The sequence below is a fragment of the Candidozyma duobushaemuli genome (genome assembly GCF_002926085.2).
Source record: "Candidozyma duobushaemuli strain B09383 chromosome Unknown F_B09383, whole genome shotgun sequence".
Classification (NCBI taxonomy): Eukaryota; Fungi; Ascomycota; class Pichiomycetes; order Serinales; family Metschnikowiaceae; genus Candidozyma; species Candidozyma duobushaemuli.
This window is the reverse complement of record NW_020289899.1, coordinates 83,955-100,020: the sequence shown is the minus strand read 5'-3', so window position 1 is coordinate 100,020 and position 16,066 is coordinate 83,955. Positions and strand designations below refer to the sequence as shown.

General features: G+C 48.6%; 6 protein-coding genes across 6 annotated transcripts; 4 read left to right on the top strand and 2 right to left on the bottom strand. All coding sequences in view use genetic code 12, as the record gives it.

Annotated features, from left to right (window-relative positions):
• Window positions 1-706: 706 nt before the first annotated feature.
• On the top strand, window positions 707-2,443 carry CXQ87_004718 (uncharacterized protein; the record flags this gene model as incomplete). Its single annotated transcript, XM_025483154.1, has 1 exon — window positions 707-2,443. The coding sequence occupies one exon, from the start codon at window positions 707-709 to the stop codon at window positions 2,441-2,443; it is 1,737 nt and encodes a 578-aa protein (XP_025337367.1).
• A 1,525-nt stretch (window positions 2,444-3,968) lies between these two features.
• On the top strand, window positions 3,969-4,418 carry TRY4 (Try4p; the record flags this gene model as incomplete). The annotated part of the gene is made up of 1 exon (XM_025483153.1): window positions 3,969-4,418. One exon carries the CDS (start codon window positions 3,969-3,971, stop codon window positions 4,416-4,418), a length of 450 nt encoding a protein of 149 aa, XP_025337366.1.
• A 2,025-nt stretch (window positions 4,419-6,443) lies between these two features.
• On the top strand, window positions 6,444-7,679 carry CXQ87_004716 (uncharacterized protein; the record flags this gene model as incomplete). The annotated part of the gene is made up of 1 exon (XM_025483152.1): window positions 6,444-7,679. The coding sequence occupies one exon, from the start codon at window positions 6,444-6,446 to the stop codon at window positions 7,677-7,679; it is 1,236 nt and encodes a 411-aa protein (XP_025337365.1).
• A 432-nt stretch (window positions 7,680-8,111) lies between these two features.
• CEM1 (fatty acid synthase) lies at window positions 8,112-9,377 on the top strand (the record flags this gene model as incomplete). Its single annotated transcript, XM_025483151.1, has 1 exon — window positions 8,112-9,377. The coding sequence occupies one exon, from the start codon at window positions 8,112-8,114 to the stop codon at window positions 9,375-9,377; it is 1,266 nt and encodes a 421-aa protein (XP_025337364.1).
• Window positions 9,378-9,472: 95 nt separating this feature from the next.
• CXQ87_004714 (SKN1/KRE6 family beta-glucan synthesis-associated protein) lies at window positions 9,473-11,425 on the bottom strand (the record flags this gene model as incomplete). Its single annotated transcript, XM_025483150.1, has 1 exon — window positions 9,473-11,425. One exon carries the CDS (start codon window positions 11,423-11,425, stop codon window positions 9,473-9,475), a length of 1,953 nt encoding a protein of 650 aa, XP_025337363.1.
• A 1,345-nt stretch (window positions 11,426-12,770) lies between these two features.
• Window positions 12,771-14,744, bottom strand: CXQ87_004713 (SKN1/KRE6 family beta-glucan synthesis-associated protein; the record flags this gene model as incomplete). The annotated part of the gene is made up of 1 exon (XM_025483149.1): window positions 12,771-14,744. One exon carries the CDS (start codon window positions 14,742-14,744, stop codon window positions 12,771-12,773), a length of 1,974 nt encoding a protein of 657 aa, XP_025337362.1.
• Between the last annotated feature and the right edge of the window lie 1,322 nt (window positions 14,745-16,066).

Genomic DNA, 16,066 nt, shown 5'->3' with positions numbered 1-16,066 from the left:
AAAAAATGGGTCATTTGGTGTTAAAGTGATGATCTTACAAGATAACACCGATTTGTTGCTCAAGGTGTAAATGAGTATGTTTGAAAATTTCAATGACCACAATTGAAATTTACCAAAACAGGACAATGGATTGATTATTTGGGGCTTGAAATACTGCTTTCAAAAGTTGGGGACTTTAAAATAAGAGATAAGCCTAGCACCAACCCCAAGACAATTCTTCCCTATTTTCGTAATTAGAATACTTCAAGAGGGGACAAACGAAGAAGACTTCAGACTGGTTCTCGACGATAATGACTTTTGAAAGACAGTGGTATTCGCCTTTCAAGACATCTACTCTTCGAATTCCATGCACCGATGAACTACAAACCATACTATCGATTACGTTTCTGTTTTACAACATTTGTAACCTCCAGGAACATTATGCTTCTGCTAAAACAATAAAATAAAAATCGCTTACGATTGTATCCTCCTAACCCTTCTTCTTACTATGAATCTCCTACCCTCTATGGCTGCGAAAACCACCCCATATTCCACTTCATCAACTGTCCAACAAACCAAAAAAGCAGCAAAAATACCATAAACCAACCCAACCTTACCCTTCACAAAAACAAAATCACAAATCCAAAAAATCAAAAAATCCACCCCGACCACCCCACCGTGTGCACCCACACCATCGTGAGCGCTCACTAAATGAACCGCAACAACCATGAGCTTCTTTCAATTGGGGCTTCCGGCCAAAACACTACGGGAAATCCGGGCCACAAACACCATTCTGGCTCGGCTACACGACCAGTTGAACAAATTACATGAAGAAACGGCGTTTTTTCTCCAAACTGCCCAGGCTCCAGAAGATCCAACGGAGATCCAGCAGTTGTTCCAGGACTTCTACTTCTTGGTGGCGGCCAAGACAGCCAAGTTTCCGGAAATCCACCTCAGCAAGTTGAAGGCGTTTGCTTTGAAGCTTGATGATTTGACGCCTACTAGCGAAATCGACTCTGCTTTGATCCACTTGGTAGACAGGTACTTGGTGGTTCTAGGGGCCCACGAATTGGCCAACTCCTTGATTTACAAGACCATTGTTTTGACCAGTCAAAGCAACTACTGGGACGACGTGAAGCTGCTGACTTACGGGAAGGTCTGTTTCGGTGTACAGACGTTGCCTTATAGACTCTACGATTTCACTTCCAGGGGCGTGAACAACACGGTCTTCTCTCAAAGCCAGAGTGGCATCGTGGCGAGAATCAAGAGCTCCTTCTACGCCCTCTGGAACACATTCAGCAAAATGGCAGCCCAGACAGCGGCCCACTTGAACAGGAACTTCGTCTTAAGAGGATCTAAGCTTCGTTTCTTGAAAGTGCCGCTTTCGTACATCGACACCGAGATCAAGGAAAAGAAGGAAGCTGTCCAGGCGCAATTGGACATCCACTACGGCCAGTTGGGCTTGTTCATCAACAGTTTGCCTGTGGATATCGAGCTTTTGGGCAAACTTCTCGAGTGCAAACCAGAAAGAAGTGAAGTGCTTCAGAAAATCGAAGATAACGCAGAAAGCACTTCAGAGTATAAGGCTACCCGCCCTCCAGGTTTGGTAGCCCGCTACTGGCCTGTGCTTCTTTTGTTGGTCAAGTATGGTCCATCTACAACAACCTCCATCTACCAGAACCGTCTTGCCATTGTGGACTGGATCAGGCTCAATTTAGTGGACACCGTGGTTGGGTTTTGGAAAAATTGGGTCGTCAAGCCTGTCTGGGACATGTTGGCGATACTCCGTTCAGACGACACCATGACGATCACATCGAAAGAGTCCCTCCAGTCTGACCTCAACTCGTTGGAGCGGATGGTGACTGACTTCATGAAAGACAATGGCATGACCGTGAACTTGGAGCAGGTCCATAGGGAGGTCGCCCAAGGCGATTTGACGGTTATGATGTCGCAATACGAAAAGGAAATCAAGACGCCGTACAAGCTGATTATCCAGGGTCTGTTAATCCGGTCGATTTTGATTCAGATCCAAAAGACCAAGGTTGACGGCGCCATTGCAATCAGCGGTATCGACAAATTGCTCAAGCTGCAGCAGTTGCTTTTCGGTATGCTTTCTGTGCTGCCTTCCCTTTTCATTCTTTACCAAGCCAACCTGGCCCTTCACAGAGAAGGATATTCCAGCAAGAGCCAGCGTATCATGTGCTTGAAGAGCCTCAATCTGGTGGGTGCCTTGGTGAACAGAGAGGGACAGGACGATAAGCTTATCGGAGATGGAAAGCTTTTTGTCGAGACAATCAACCTTACGCTTCTCCTGAGAAAAATCATCCCCAGCAAGCTCCAAGAAGACTGGCTCAGAGATCTCAATGAGCTTATGGTGGCCAGTGCAGAGGACAAAGAACGTGCCAGTCGTGCCGTGGAGCGGATTTGGTCAATGTACCTGCCATTCTTCAGGCGGGGGATCTAGAGAAGATACAAGATTTGCGTCTTCAGCATTCCCCTCGATCGAAGCTTCCATGACAGCATGAGGTTGCAGTTTTCCGAGCGGATTGGCATGAAGTGGTGGATTCCATGCCCGTAATTCCACATCTTGCCAAGAGAGGAAATATCGTTCGGGCGGTGTCTACAATTGATTTGGCAAAGCGGTAACTCCATGATCAAATATTCCGCTGAATTAGTCGCTGAACTTGCAGAATAATTATCTGACAGTGCCGCATTATTCGAATTATTTGTTGAATGATTTTATCCCACCAAATCATGTGGACCCTTTGCTGACATTATTTGCGACATGTGAGCCCTGGACTAAAGGAATGCCCAGGAGGGGAGCTAAAACAGCAAAGCAAAGCAAAGCAGGCTGAGGCCGGTGATCAGGCAGCGATGCACAGATTCCTAAAGCAGTAGAGAGCTTCACCAGTCAAGGAGCCCATGGAAAAGAGACTTCTGACTTCTGAAGCATGCTTTTCGTGAAAACGACATTTGGTTGACATTTGAGGAGGGGTCATCAAAGCTGGTCTAAAGCTACAATGGGCGGGGCCCAGTAAGAACCAGCTAGGTTGCAAAAGAAAGTTTCAAAAGAAAAAAAAAAAAAAAATACCAACTCCAAGCAAGTGTGGCTCACAAGAGGGTCGGGGCTCGTTCCGAAAATGCACCCTGGCACCCCGGCTGCCGCACAATACAATCAAAGAAGGTCATTGTCAAGCGGGGGCAAGTGTCCATTCAGGCTGAGGCCCATGGAATGAAGAGGCGGCTGTCAAAAACGGAAAACTTCCTATGGTACGGCTGCAGAATAGGAGGCTTCAATGGAGGGGAGTCCGAGGGGATGGGAGGGGAGATGACAATAGAGCAGCAAAGCGAGAGGCAGCGCTGCAGTATGTGAGTGAAGTTGATGCGATTGCAGCGAGAGGGAGGAAAATACGGAAGCGCTGAAACGCAGAAGAAAAACAAAAAAAATACCAAATTTAATTCCGACGGGAAATTCCCTTCTTTTATGCCAAGCAGTGTGCGTCGCTGGGACTGGCTGCGAAAAAAAAAGAAGTGGACTGGATCTGGCAACGTCCCAAACCGGCAATAGGCAACCCGTCCACCCACGCCCTGAAGTTAGCAGCATCAACGCTAAAACAAAAAAGAAAACTAAAATGACGGAAGCAACTTCAATTAAATTGAATATTATTTTGCCGCTCAAGTGACGTCCCCTTAACCGCTTGGCAGACCGGGGGGTAAAACTCCGAAAATTCGACCCCACCATATAACCCACCGTCCTGTCGCAGTGCTCGACTCTGGCCCTAGCAAGCTGTTTGCGGGGAACACTGACAGATATAAGGACCTCCACCGCCGCCTTCGCACAACCAGTTCGTTTTCTGGACTTTCACCGTTTTACACTTTTTGGGTACTCTGCTGCCTAAAGCCTGTCTCCGTAACTACGCTGTCTCCGGCCTCGCTAGAGTCAGTGCACAAAAGCTCCTCCCAAGATTCCCCATCCGTATGTGCTCACGATGGCTCGTTCGGCAGACGAGCCAGAAACCGAATCTACGCCTCGTGCCATGCTAGACCAAAACGACCTGGCCTCGCTTTCGTCGCTGGGGTTCCACAATGCCACCACTTTCCCGCCATTGGCCCACGGCGGCTATGGCACCAAAACGGCCACCGGGAACCTGCGCATCTTCAATTGCAAACACTGCCAGCGGGCCTTCACCCGTGAAGAGCACCTCACCAGACACATTCTACTGACTCACAACAAGCTCAAGCCCTACATCTGCGGCATCTGCCTGCGCCCGTTCTCTAGACGGGACTTGCTACTACGGCACGCCAAAAACCTCCACCAAGGTTCGGAGGTGGCGGTTCTGCGGATCCGCAAGTCGTGCAAAAAGGCGCCCGAGGAGGACGACGATAAGGACAAGGACGACCAGCGGATGAAGATGTCTGTCAATATGTTGGTATCATGATCCTTCGGAAACGAAGCGGGTGGTATCACCAGGACCAGGTGCGGCTGCAACTGCTGTGACGTTGCAATCGCCGATGTTTAGCTGGGCCCACGCCGGTGTGCTCTCCTATTCGACCCCTCCTCTAGCATCCCTCCACGTCAAGAAATGCCCTGCGGCCCGACGGACCGGACTGGCGCTGGAAGTCTTTTTCCAGGTATTTCCCCCATTACTGCTTTTGGGCAGCAAATCTCTCCGCTGCAAGAATGCAGTCACGTGACGCGACAGCTCAAAAAAAAAAAAAAAAAATTAACAGGCAGGGAAACAAGAAAATTTACGTTGAGCGCGGTGGGGATGCAAAAGGGGAAGTTCGGAGTTTTTGAGCCGCCCCGGCGATGCAAGATCCCTTCCGAAATACCCACCAGGGGTCGAAATTTCCTCCCACAAGCAAACATCGTTCAGGCCACTTTTTCGCTCGCACGGCGGCTATCGTGCACAAATTATGTGCCACTGCCAATAATGGCGACTCCGCTCCGTATATTCCCCGCTACAGCCATCGCCTGTTGCTCCATTTGCAGCCAATGGGGGGAAGAGCACCCGTGGAGCCATTATTTTCTCTCTACTTCTCTGGGAAGGCTGGCTGGGGTGCTCGTGTGACTCCAGCAGCTCGTAAGCATAGCTTGATTTATTAATATATTCGGTTTTTGGAACATGCGTAAAACCTCGTAAAATTGTTGGGTCGATCTCGGATAGGGCCCAATTGGGTACCAAGCCAACAGAAAACATTTCTTGTCCCCTCAAAAGCTTGGTATATCAATAGGGGGATCCTCTTGATTCTTCTTTACACATTGTACCATGAAGTGGAGCGTCTTTCTACGTTCTGTCAGATTGAGGAAAAGGAGGAACTTCAATACCATTTGTTCCGTTTTCATGATTTCTTGGTGAGGTCTTTTCAATGAGGTTACGAAATTTATAGTGCAATACAATGAATGACGATTGATGAAAGAATCAGTAATGGCGATTGGAGAGTGGGGGGGTAATGGTGATGATCAGGGGTGGTGGATTGCGTTTGGAATTTTGTGGATTTCCTGTGGATTTCCGATGTATTGGGGTTTAGAAGCAATTGAGCATAAATGGGGTCTAATTGTGTTCATCGATTTGATATAATCGACTGGGTGTCGTTGATGGATGGATCGTCTGCTGCCCCAGGTGCATTAACATCGACGATCAATTGAAGTTGCATCTGCTTTGAGGACCCTTTTTGTCAAAATGAGTTACCCCTGAGCCACTGTCTAAATCAGGCTTGATGAGGATAAGGGTCGGAAGCTTTTGAAAAACATTATATGGTTATGACTTACAGCATATTGACGCTTGCTGGAGTCGACGTTCGACAAATGGATGTCTTGGCAGTCTCTCATTAACTATGCTAATGAAAAAGGAAATTTTAGAGACTAAGATTTGCTGTTCCGCAACCTTCAACTTTTGTGTTGATAACAAGGAGGCAATACATCCAATGATTTGTCTGACTTGAACGAAGGTGTGGAAGACACTTCTCCGGCAGTATCCAAATCCAAAAACCATCGCCCACCATAAAGCTCAATGCGAGATTCATTGTCGCTCTTTGACATTGATCTTGATCCTTTGACAATATTGCCTGAGGATTGGTGGTGTCTTTATAAAGGGCATTCACAAATGCTTGTCAGTTTCGTGTCAATATCGGTGTTAGACCATCGGGACACCACAGACCCTCCAAAATAACTGATTCGAAAATTTAAAGAAGTACCAAATTTGTGGGTTGTTAGAGATCTTGCGGAGTTTCCACTGCATGGCGACCCAGAATGAGGTACAATGGTGTCGCTAGACCAACCAAATGCCTAGACCTCCCTAATTTTTAAAAATGAAAAAGCATCAAACTCCTCACAATCTCATCTTCATAGAAATAAAAAACTCCACCTTGTTCGACTACATCTCCATCACCACACCCTCACCTCTCCAGCCTTGCAGATTATCAACATCGCGGTTTGCAACCAAAACCACCTTCAATTCACCATGGCGGCTGGAAATGCCCTTTTTGTGTACTCTGTGCCGGAAACGCCGTGGCACGTGGTGGTGACGGACCAAAGCCGGCATTTCTACTTCAATTCGGCCACGAAAGCGTCGGTGTGGCAGATCACGGAAACCGATGAGGGAGTACTGGAAAAGATCGATTACAACCAATTGGCTGTGCTTTTCGCCAAATCTCGTGGCTGGGCGCCCAGGGAGAAAGGGCGGCCGCGGAAGGAGGTGAAGAAGGCTGAAAATGAGGAAATTGTTGAGGAGGTGGAGGAAAAGGTGGAGGAGATGGAGAACCCTGAAAGTGAAGAGGAGGAGGAACACGTGGAGCCAGAGGTACCTCACGACTTGATTGGGTCGATTGTGGCGGATGCAGGGCCAGTTGAAGAGGAAGAAGAGGAGAAAGAGACCAAGGAGCAAGCTGGAGGATTGGGTATTCTTCAAGGTTACGGAAGTGACTCTGAAGAGGAGGCCGAGAGTCCAAAAGAAGTTAACGATCCAGAGGAAGCTGACCAGGCAAATGATGTCGCGGAATCTGAAGAGGACGTCAATGCCGGGCTAGAGCTCGGAATTCTGGAGGACGAAGGTGAAGATGATTCTGAAGAAGATTCCAAATCTGCCTTTAAGGAACTACTATCGCAGCATCAGGGCACTTTCTCCAAGTTCGACCCGTGGTTTCTTGTGGCCGAGGAGCTTGTTTCCGTTTTGGCGCAGGAGCCGGCTTTCTATACGCTTCTGGACGAAACCAAGGAGGCTATTTTCAATGAATGGGTTGCTGAACAAGGTGAGTCGAGAAGCGGCATATACCCCACGCAAGTCTTACACTTCTTTCAATCACTCCAGGAGCACAAAAGCGAAATACGAAAGTTGCCCTATGTTCAATTCAAGGACCAGTTTCCCATAGACTCTGAGGTCGAGGATCAGGACAAGCTATACAGACAGTTTCGGGCCACCTTGGTGGAATTCGCAGAATACGAAAAGCAGCTTAAGAAGAGCGGCTACAAGGGCGAGAATCTCAAGGTGAAGCGAGTCGCCGAATTTGTGGCTGCCGAGTTAAAGGGATTGGAAATTGCACATCAAGAGCACGAGCTGCAGGCAGATCTGTTCTTTGAAAAGTGGCTGGATCTTTGTAACCACTTTGACTTGCCCCAATCCATGGTGGAGAGCCCGATGAATTTCATTCTTGGCGACGAGAAGAGGTACATTTGTTATAGAGATGCCTTGAGGAAGTGAGACATCGGGAATGCTCATGGGCACTTGGCGGTTGTCTCTCAGAAGCATAATCATTCCAAACAAATTCATTCGACGATATGCTGTTGTCGTTAGGTGGAAGTAGTTTAAAGTGGTTGGTCATCACCACTGATATGGTCCATCCTAGCCCCATGTCATGTAGTATAGAAATAGAAAAATAATCTGTAACGTCGATAAATACTCGAATAAAGAAAATTGACAGAGTTTTGTTTCGATTCAATAAATCCATGATTCCGTGACTTCTTTGACTCACATTCACCGGCTCCAACTTCATCAACCTGCACAGGTTATTCCCCATACTATCACCTACCCGACCTCAATTGCCCAATCACCCACAACTGCAACGTCCCATTTGATCGACATAACTGTAACGTTGCACTCAAATCTCCCTAATCAGAAGAGCATTGATTCAGCATGTCCCGCGTGGCAGTCACAGGAATCGGTTTGGTGACTCCTCTAGGTATCGGTACCCAGTCATCCTGGAACAATCTCATAAAAGGCGCCTCTGGGCTCATTTCTACAAAACAACTACCCGACTACAAAGAAGGCTGGGATAAGGTTCCGTCCAAAGTGGTTGGAAAAGTGCAAAACTGGGATCCAGACAGATGTGCTGATAAGGACGCTAGAAGATGGGCCCTTTTCACTCAATACGGAATTGTCGCTACTCAGGAGGCCCTTGAAGATTCCAAATTGGATTTAAAAAGCATAGACAGAAGCAAGATGGGTGTGGCGGTCGGTTCAGGAATTGGCCTGTTTGAGGATGCCTACAACAACTCGGTAGCATTCCACGAAAAGGGCTACAAAAGGGTCCAGCCGCTCTTTATTCCGAAACTTCTCAACAACATGGCCGCTGGAAACATCTCCATAAAGTACGACCTTCGAGGTCCTCTCCATTCAGTGTCTACAGCCTGTGCTACAGGTTTAAACGCTATAGGTGATGCCTATAATTTCATACACAATGGTTATGCTGATGCAATGGTCTGTGGAGGTCTGGAAGCGTCCATTCACCCGCTAGCATTAGCCGGTTTTGCTAGAGCTCGTTCTGTGGTGACTGAATATGAAGATGAACCTTGGAAAGCCTCGAGGCCTTTTGATAGAGATAGAAACGGTTTCGTGCTCAGTGAAGGATGTGGCATTTTAGTTTTGGAGAATATGGAAATGGCCAAAAAAAGGGGAGCTAAGATTTATGCAGAGGTTTCTGGTTACGGTTTATCTGGAGATGCCAACCATATCACTGCACCTTTGGAAACTGGAGATGGAGCGTTTGCAGCCATGAAAATGGCACTTGAAAGAGCCAAAGTCGATCCATCTCAGGTCGACTACGTCAATGCCCACGCCACTCTGACGGTGATTGGCGACCGGGCCGAAAACCACGCAATACTGACTTTATTTGCTAAAAACTCTAACCTTGCCGTGTCCTCGACGAAATCGTCCATCGGCCACTTGCTCGGCGCTGCGGGAGCGGTCGAGGCGGCCTTTACGTTGAAGGCAATTGAAACGGGGCTCGTGCCGCCCACTCTTAATTTACAAAATGTTGGTCGCCACAAGGACGATGACCCGACACAGTTCACATTCGACTATGTTGCCAACGAGGCCAAGGAGAGGCTGGTGCACCACGGCTTGTGCAACTCGTTCGGGTTTGGTGGCGTGAATAGCTCAGTTCTCTTCAGCAAACCTTGAGCTCCACCCTTCTTCATTTTCATTTTTTCATTTTTTTTTTTTTTTCTTTTGCTCTTTATAGTGAAATCAATCAAGCGAAGGACTGGAAATCATGCTTAACACCCAACAACCTTGTTCTTTGGGAACGTGAAGCCGGCCATCTCCCACGATGTGTGGTTGTTGTTGTAGTAGGCATCCTTGTGGTTCTCAATGTACTCGGTGGTTGGGTAGCCGTCAGGGTCACAAGTCATGCTGATGGAATTTGGAGGCTGGTAGATTCTCACGTAATCCACTCTCATGTGCGATGGGAAAATGAGGGAAGGCCAGTCAATGTAAGCCCACGAGTTGGAGATACCCAAGTTGATAACGATGGCCATGGGCTCCTTGGAAATTCTTCTCCAACCAATGTTACCGTTAGGGCTCAAGGCCCACGCGTGCAAGGTGAAAGCAGCACCTTCCTTGCCCTTACCGACATACCAGGTGATGTAACCATCGTCATTGTCGCTCATGTACTCGTATCCGTACTCCTGGAACTTACCAGCACCCTCACCACGCTCGTACCAGGTGGTGTTCAAGGTGACAAGACCGGACACGGCCTGCTGGAATGGACCACCAGTGTAGGTGTTCATGGCACAGACCTCGTTGTTGTGAATCTCAATGAAACTGTAGTCTGGGTAATACCACACATCGTATGGAGCAATTTGGTACGACATGGACACCACACCGGTCTTAAGGGTGTCATCAATGGAACCCTCAATGATATCAATCTCAGGAGCACCACGACCCGTGCCGGCGTTGGGGTGGTCCTGACCCGAACACGTGCAAGCATTCAACTTTTGACCTGGCAAGTAGGAGATACCATCTGGCGACGACTGGTTAGCGGTGATACCGGCGTCACACGAGTCGTAAGTATAAGGCCAAACACCCTCAGTAGAAGCCAAGTAACCTGGACGGGCCAAGTTACCCAAAGTCCAAAGACCAGGCCAGAGACCCAACTTGTGACCGTAGTTAGGCAAGTTAACCGACGTGACAATAAGACCCTCAGAGAAACACATCTTGTTCCACGACTGAAGCATAGCCGATCTGTAGAACAAGTCGTGGTTCTTGTAGGCGTCCAAGGTGATGTGAAGGGTACCGTTGGAGGTGGTGGCAGCGTCAGGGTCATACCACTCCAAATCCTGAGTGGCCTGGTAGTGGATGTCCACCGCCTGGAAAAACTGGTCATCTCCGTCGTAGAAAGTTCTGCCTTCGGCGTTGAACTCGTCCGAGAAAGTCAAGACCCACTCATCGCCGTTGGAGCTAACTCTAGTGTGCTCGTCCTCTGGGGTGTCAGGGTCGATCAAAGACGTTCTGATGGCGCTGGAGAGCGGGTAGGTGTAGGGGGTCAAAACCTCGTAGGACTCTGGCTTGTAAGGGTTGGTGACGCCCGAAAAGGTGAGCACGGGAATAAGAATGAAGACAGCGATGGCACCGAGCAAAAGAAGAATGAAGCCTAGGAGACCAAAACCCACGCGTCTGTCCATGTGCTTGAGATCGTACCAGAACCTATTCTTGTCGTATGCAGCGTCGGCGATGGGGTCTGGGTTGTGCAAGTAGTCGTCCGGTTCCTTTTCATCAATGTGAAGAGGGAACTGGTCAGCAGGGTACCCACCGAACGGGGAAAGGTCCACTTTGGCCAAAAAAGGGTCCAGCACGTTCTCGCCGTTGCTGGAGGTGGTTTCCAGGCCATTCTGGGTCAACTGCGTGTACTGGGAGTGGGATCTCTTGAACTGCTCCAGAAGCGATGTCAGGGAGTGTTCTCTCAGGTTGGCAAGACTAGGGTACCTGTTGAACTCAGTGGGAGCGACCAAGTTGCCCTGCTGGGAAGGCAGCGACATGGGGCGGGTGTTTCTGTCGACGTAGTAGCCGTTGTAGCTGTTTCTGTTGGAGTCATCCACGGGAGAGTGTTGGAGCAACTCATCCAGAGCAGCTTCATCAAAATGGCTCAGATCGTACAGACCCAGTCCGTCGTCAAAGGGGTTACGAGGGCTGTCCACGTATCCGTTGTTGGTTAAGTCACGGTGGGACATGGGAAAAGATGGCGTAGTGTTTAATGGATCAGAAGGAAGTTTTGATGGTTTATTTTCGGCTGTGCGCGGTATAAATAGACCCTGGCGTTATGGCTTTGTGGAATGGGGATATGTGGGGATGGTTTCGGCGCCAGCGATGAACGAATGAAGATTTGAACTTTCTTAGATCTGAAACCACAAAAAAAAAAGAAGTTGTGGAAGAAGTTGGTGTAGCTTTTTGGAGGCTGAAGGAGGCAAGCAAGACTTGGCTGCCAAGACCAGGCGCGACGATGAAGCAAGGCTTGATTCCGGCAGGTCAGTGCACAGAAGGCATGGTGGGCACAAAAGACGAAGATTTGTTTAAATACAAAAAATAACAAAAAGATGAAATTTGAATCCTTTCACTTTTCCTTCTTTTACTTTTTCTTCTTTTCGTCTTTTGTTGTTTTGATTCTGGTGGTATGCCGCTGCGCAAGGACAAGGCGCGAGAATCGCCAGATTTAGCCGCTTGCGCACCAGATGAAGCGCAGAAAGCGAGAAACGGCTCAACCAAAGGCAGATTTTGCTGTGGGCTGGAAATTTTTGGAAAATACCGAAAAACAGCTTCTTCGAAAATGTCCACTTTTCGGGGGCCGCCACGGCAATCGTCCGCTTTTTTCATTGGCCGAGCCTATACTTTATTTTCTGCGGTGATGGCTGCGAATGCAGCTGCGCCCGAGTCGGTTACTGCGGCACACAAAGACGATGAGCTCCTAAAATTATCAGATCTGGGGGTTGAAAGCCGCCAAAACCACAATATTTAGGGAATCTGCCAAAAATCAGCGAATCCTCCAATCATCGAGTTTCTTCCTCCGGGTACCTGTCTCAGCCTCTGTGCTGTACGCAGGACGGCTGGAGCAACCCATGGACCACGAAGCCTTGACGTCTGGTGACGGGGTGATTTAATCAGATTTGGGCGATTCGGGATATTTTTGGCGAAATCCTGAAAATCAGCGTTTTTCCAGTTTCTCCGTTCTTCCGTTGAATTGTATACCCAGCGAGGCGAAGCAGCGCGAGACCTGCCAAATTTGTCTAAACAAAGCAGACAGAAAACGGCACCATCCACGGCACTGAAACCACAGCCTGGAAAATGAGCACTGACCAGTAGCGCTGGCATTTGAGCTTTTGAGCTTTGAAGCGGCATTTGGAATTTTGGCATTTCTTGCTTCTGCCTGAAAAGTCGTTTTCCAAAATGAAATTCATCTTGGTGGTTCTTCAGGCTGTCTTCCATGTGGACCTGGTGGCTGCGAAAAACACAGAACCTCTGCTTTTGCAACCAAATCATCAAACTTAATCCTCAAACTTTGATCAAACTCTGATCAAACATCTAACACTTATCGGCGATCTTGTTACGGGGCACCTTGTTGCCCGTCTCGGACCAAAGCGTCAAGTTGCTGTTCATGTATGCGTTCAAGTGCAGCTCGATATAGTCAGTGGTTGGGTAGTCCTCGGGATCACAGGTCACGCTGATCTGGTCCTCAGGCTGGTACAATCTAATGTAGTCCACCCGGAGACGAGCAGGGAAAACCATCGAGGGCCAGTCAATGTATGCCCACGAGTTGGAAATACCAAGGTTCATCACCACAGACATGGGCTCCTTGGAAAGTCTTCTCCAGCCGACATTTCCGTTTGGTCCAAGCGCTTTGGCGTGAACGGTAAGCGTGGGGTCCTCGCCAACGTACCAGGTCAAATGCCCGTCTTCATTGTCGTTGAGGTACTCGTATCCGTACACCTGGAAATGGCCAGCACCTTCTCCACGCTCGTACCAAGTGTTGTTAAGCGTGGTGACACCCGAAACAGCCTGCTGGAGCGGACCACCAGTGTAAACGTTAGCACTGGTGACTTCTGGGTTGTGGATTTCCAAGTAGTTGTAGTCTGGCATGTACCAGATATCCATCGGGGCGATCTGGTAGGATTGGGACGCCAAACCAACCTTCAAGGCGTCGGTGTCGGTTTCCGCTTCGATGATATCGATTTCGGGTGCTCCACGGCCGGTTCCGGCGTTAGGGTGGTCTTCTCCAGAACATGTACATGCGTTAAGCCTCTGGCCTGGAAGATAGGAAATTCCGTCTGGAGAGGACTGGTTGGCGGTGATACCGGCATCACAGGAATCGTAAGTGTATGGCCATAAGCCCTCTGTGGATGCTCTGTAACCTGGACGGCCCAAATTGCCCATAGTCCAGAGACCGGGCCAAAGACCACCTTTAGCACCGTAGTTGGGAAGCTGGGCCGAAATCAAAATCATACCTTGAGTGTAGCACATCTTGTTCCACGACTGCACCATTCCGGAGCGGTAGTACAAGTTGTGGTTCTTGTAGGCGTCCATCTGGGAAATAAGCGTACCGTTAGCGGTAGTAACAGCATCGGGATCGTACCATTCCAAGTCCTCGGTACCACTGTAGTGGATATCCACCGCCTGGAAAAACTGGTCGTCTCCGTCGTAGAAAGTTCTGCCTTCGGCGCTGAATTCATCCGAGAAAACCAACTTCCATTTGTCGCCGTTTTTGTTTTTCTTGTACAAGGCGTCTTCTGGAGTGTCTGGATCGACCAAATTTGTTCTGATGGCGCTCGAAAGCGGGTACTTGTAAGGAGACAAGAGCTCGTAGTGTTCGGGGTGGTAGGGGTGGGTGACACCAGAGTAGAAGAAAACAGGCAAAAGCACGAAAATGACAATGGCTCCGAGAAGCAAGAAAAGCACACCAAAGGCGCCTCCGGCAGCACGCTTATCCATGGTTTTCAAGTCATACCAGAATCTGTTCTTATCGTATGCGGCGTCGGCAATAGGATCCGGGTTGTGCAAGTAGTCGTCTGGTTCTTTTTCATCGATACTGAGAGGAAATGACAGAGCAGGGTAGCCGCCAAAAGGCGAGAAGTCGACATTTGCCATAAACGGATTCAGGCTTTTCATCAGCGCATCGTCCTCAGGCGTACCCAGATCCAGCCCGACATTAGGCAGGTATTCTTGTCTCATTTGAGACGCCAAGGAAGTCAGCGAAACGACTCTCGATCCTGTCATCAGCGGGTACCTGTCAAACTCAGGCGGCATTTGAAGCCCTGCCTGTGCCTGATCCAGCGAGCTGTGACCCAGCAATAAGTTGGCAGAAGTGTCGTTGGAGTAGTATCCCGAAGCAGCACCTAAGCGGTTTCCGTACTGGCTTGGGCTGTGCTGCAACTGCTCCAGAGAGGCAAAAGACGAGTTGGAGTCTCTGGAGTTGTTTTCGTTGTCTAGCTCGGAAGTAAACGGGTTCTGTGGTGTTTCGTAACCCAGCAGGGGACCGTTGAAAGTGAGATCACGAACCATCTTGGGATAGCTTATCGTCTAGGGTTCCTGGTCAAAAAAGCTTAAAGTTGCAAATCTGCGGACAAGAAAAAAAGACTGCGTTGACAGTTGTGGATTTTCTTGTGTGGAGGTTAGGCGATGCTTTAGTGGTCTTGGCGCTGAAGAAATTGCAGCAAAAGTGAGGTAATTAATGCAGCAGGGGACTTGGGGTCCTGTGGATTCGCCTGATCTGGCAGGGTGGGTTTGGTTCGACTGGGAGGAAAAGAACGTGTTGTTTGTAGAAAGCAGCAACGGGCGGCTAGGCACGGGAGTTTACTTTTTTTTTATTTTTGGTTTTTTTTAGGCTGCCTCGGATCGGGCACTTGCTGCTGCTGCTGCACCTCTAAGCAGGGATACACGCCCTGAAAGTCGGCATTTTTCCTGCACACCGGCCCTATGTGCCTGAATTTTCTACCAGACCCCCGACACAAGCCCTTCAATTTTTACACTACGCTTTTAATTTGGCAAAATCTGCTTCGGCGCGTCCACACAGCCTCCTAATGGTTCAGGCCGTTTTGCAGTTTCGCACGAAAACCTCCTTCAGGACTGTACACAGTCTGCACTGCCGAGCCGAACACAATCGGTTTGACAGCTTTTTGGCATATTTCCCGACGCGAAAGCGTGAAGTTTTTCCGGCGCGGCCGCCAATATCTACTGGATTGACTTTGAAGAGTAAAATTTTAAAAAATTGTGGAGATGTGAAAATTGGAATGTGGTGGTGGTGAACGCGGCTACTGTAGATTAGTAGGAGGCGGCGCGAGCGGTGGCTCTGCTACATCTCAAATAGTGTAGTCAAACAGCGGCTGTGTCTCAATGTAGTATGAAAAATAAAGCTGGTGCGATCACGTGGAAACAGCTGGTCCTGGGCTGTGTGAGCTGGGGTTGTAAGATCTCACTGAAGGGTCTTTAAGATCTTGAAATTCACATGTTATGCTTTTCAATAGCATGTTAAGTGGGCAAATTGTACCTGGTTTGGGCGAGATGCTACAGTAATGGTGCGTCTGTGCATTCCCAGTAATAGCGTGGAAAGTGTAGTTGGATCTTCTTACCAAAATCAGACTTCAGATCTGTATCTCAGAATGATCCTTCAAGTTTTAATCACTACAATGGTTCTTTTTTTCAGAGGTTGGCAACGTTGCTGTGTACCTGACGCTACCGTGGCTGGTTGGGGCTGAGTAGACTATTTGGCTTTACTCTGAAGCTAATTATACTTTTTGAAATCTTCTTCCAATTTGAATATCTTCATGGATGTTTTTCTCTCAGTATTTTTAGTCGGCGGATTTATTTTTCGTGGTGCAATTCAT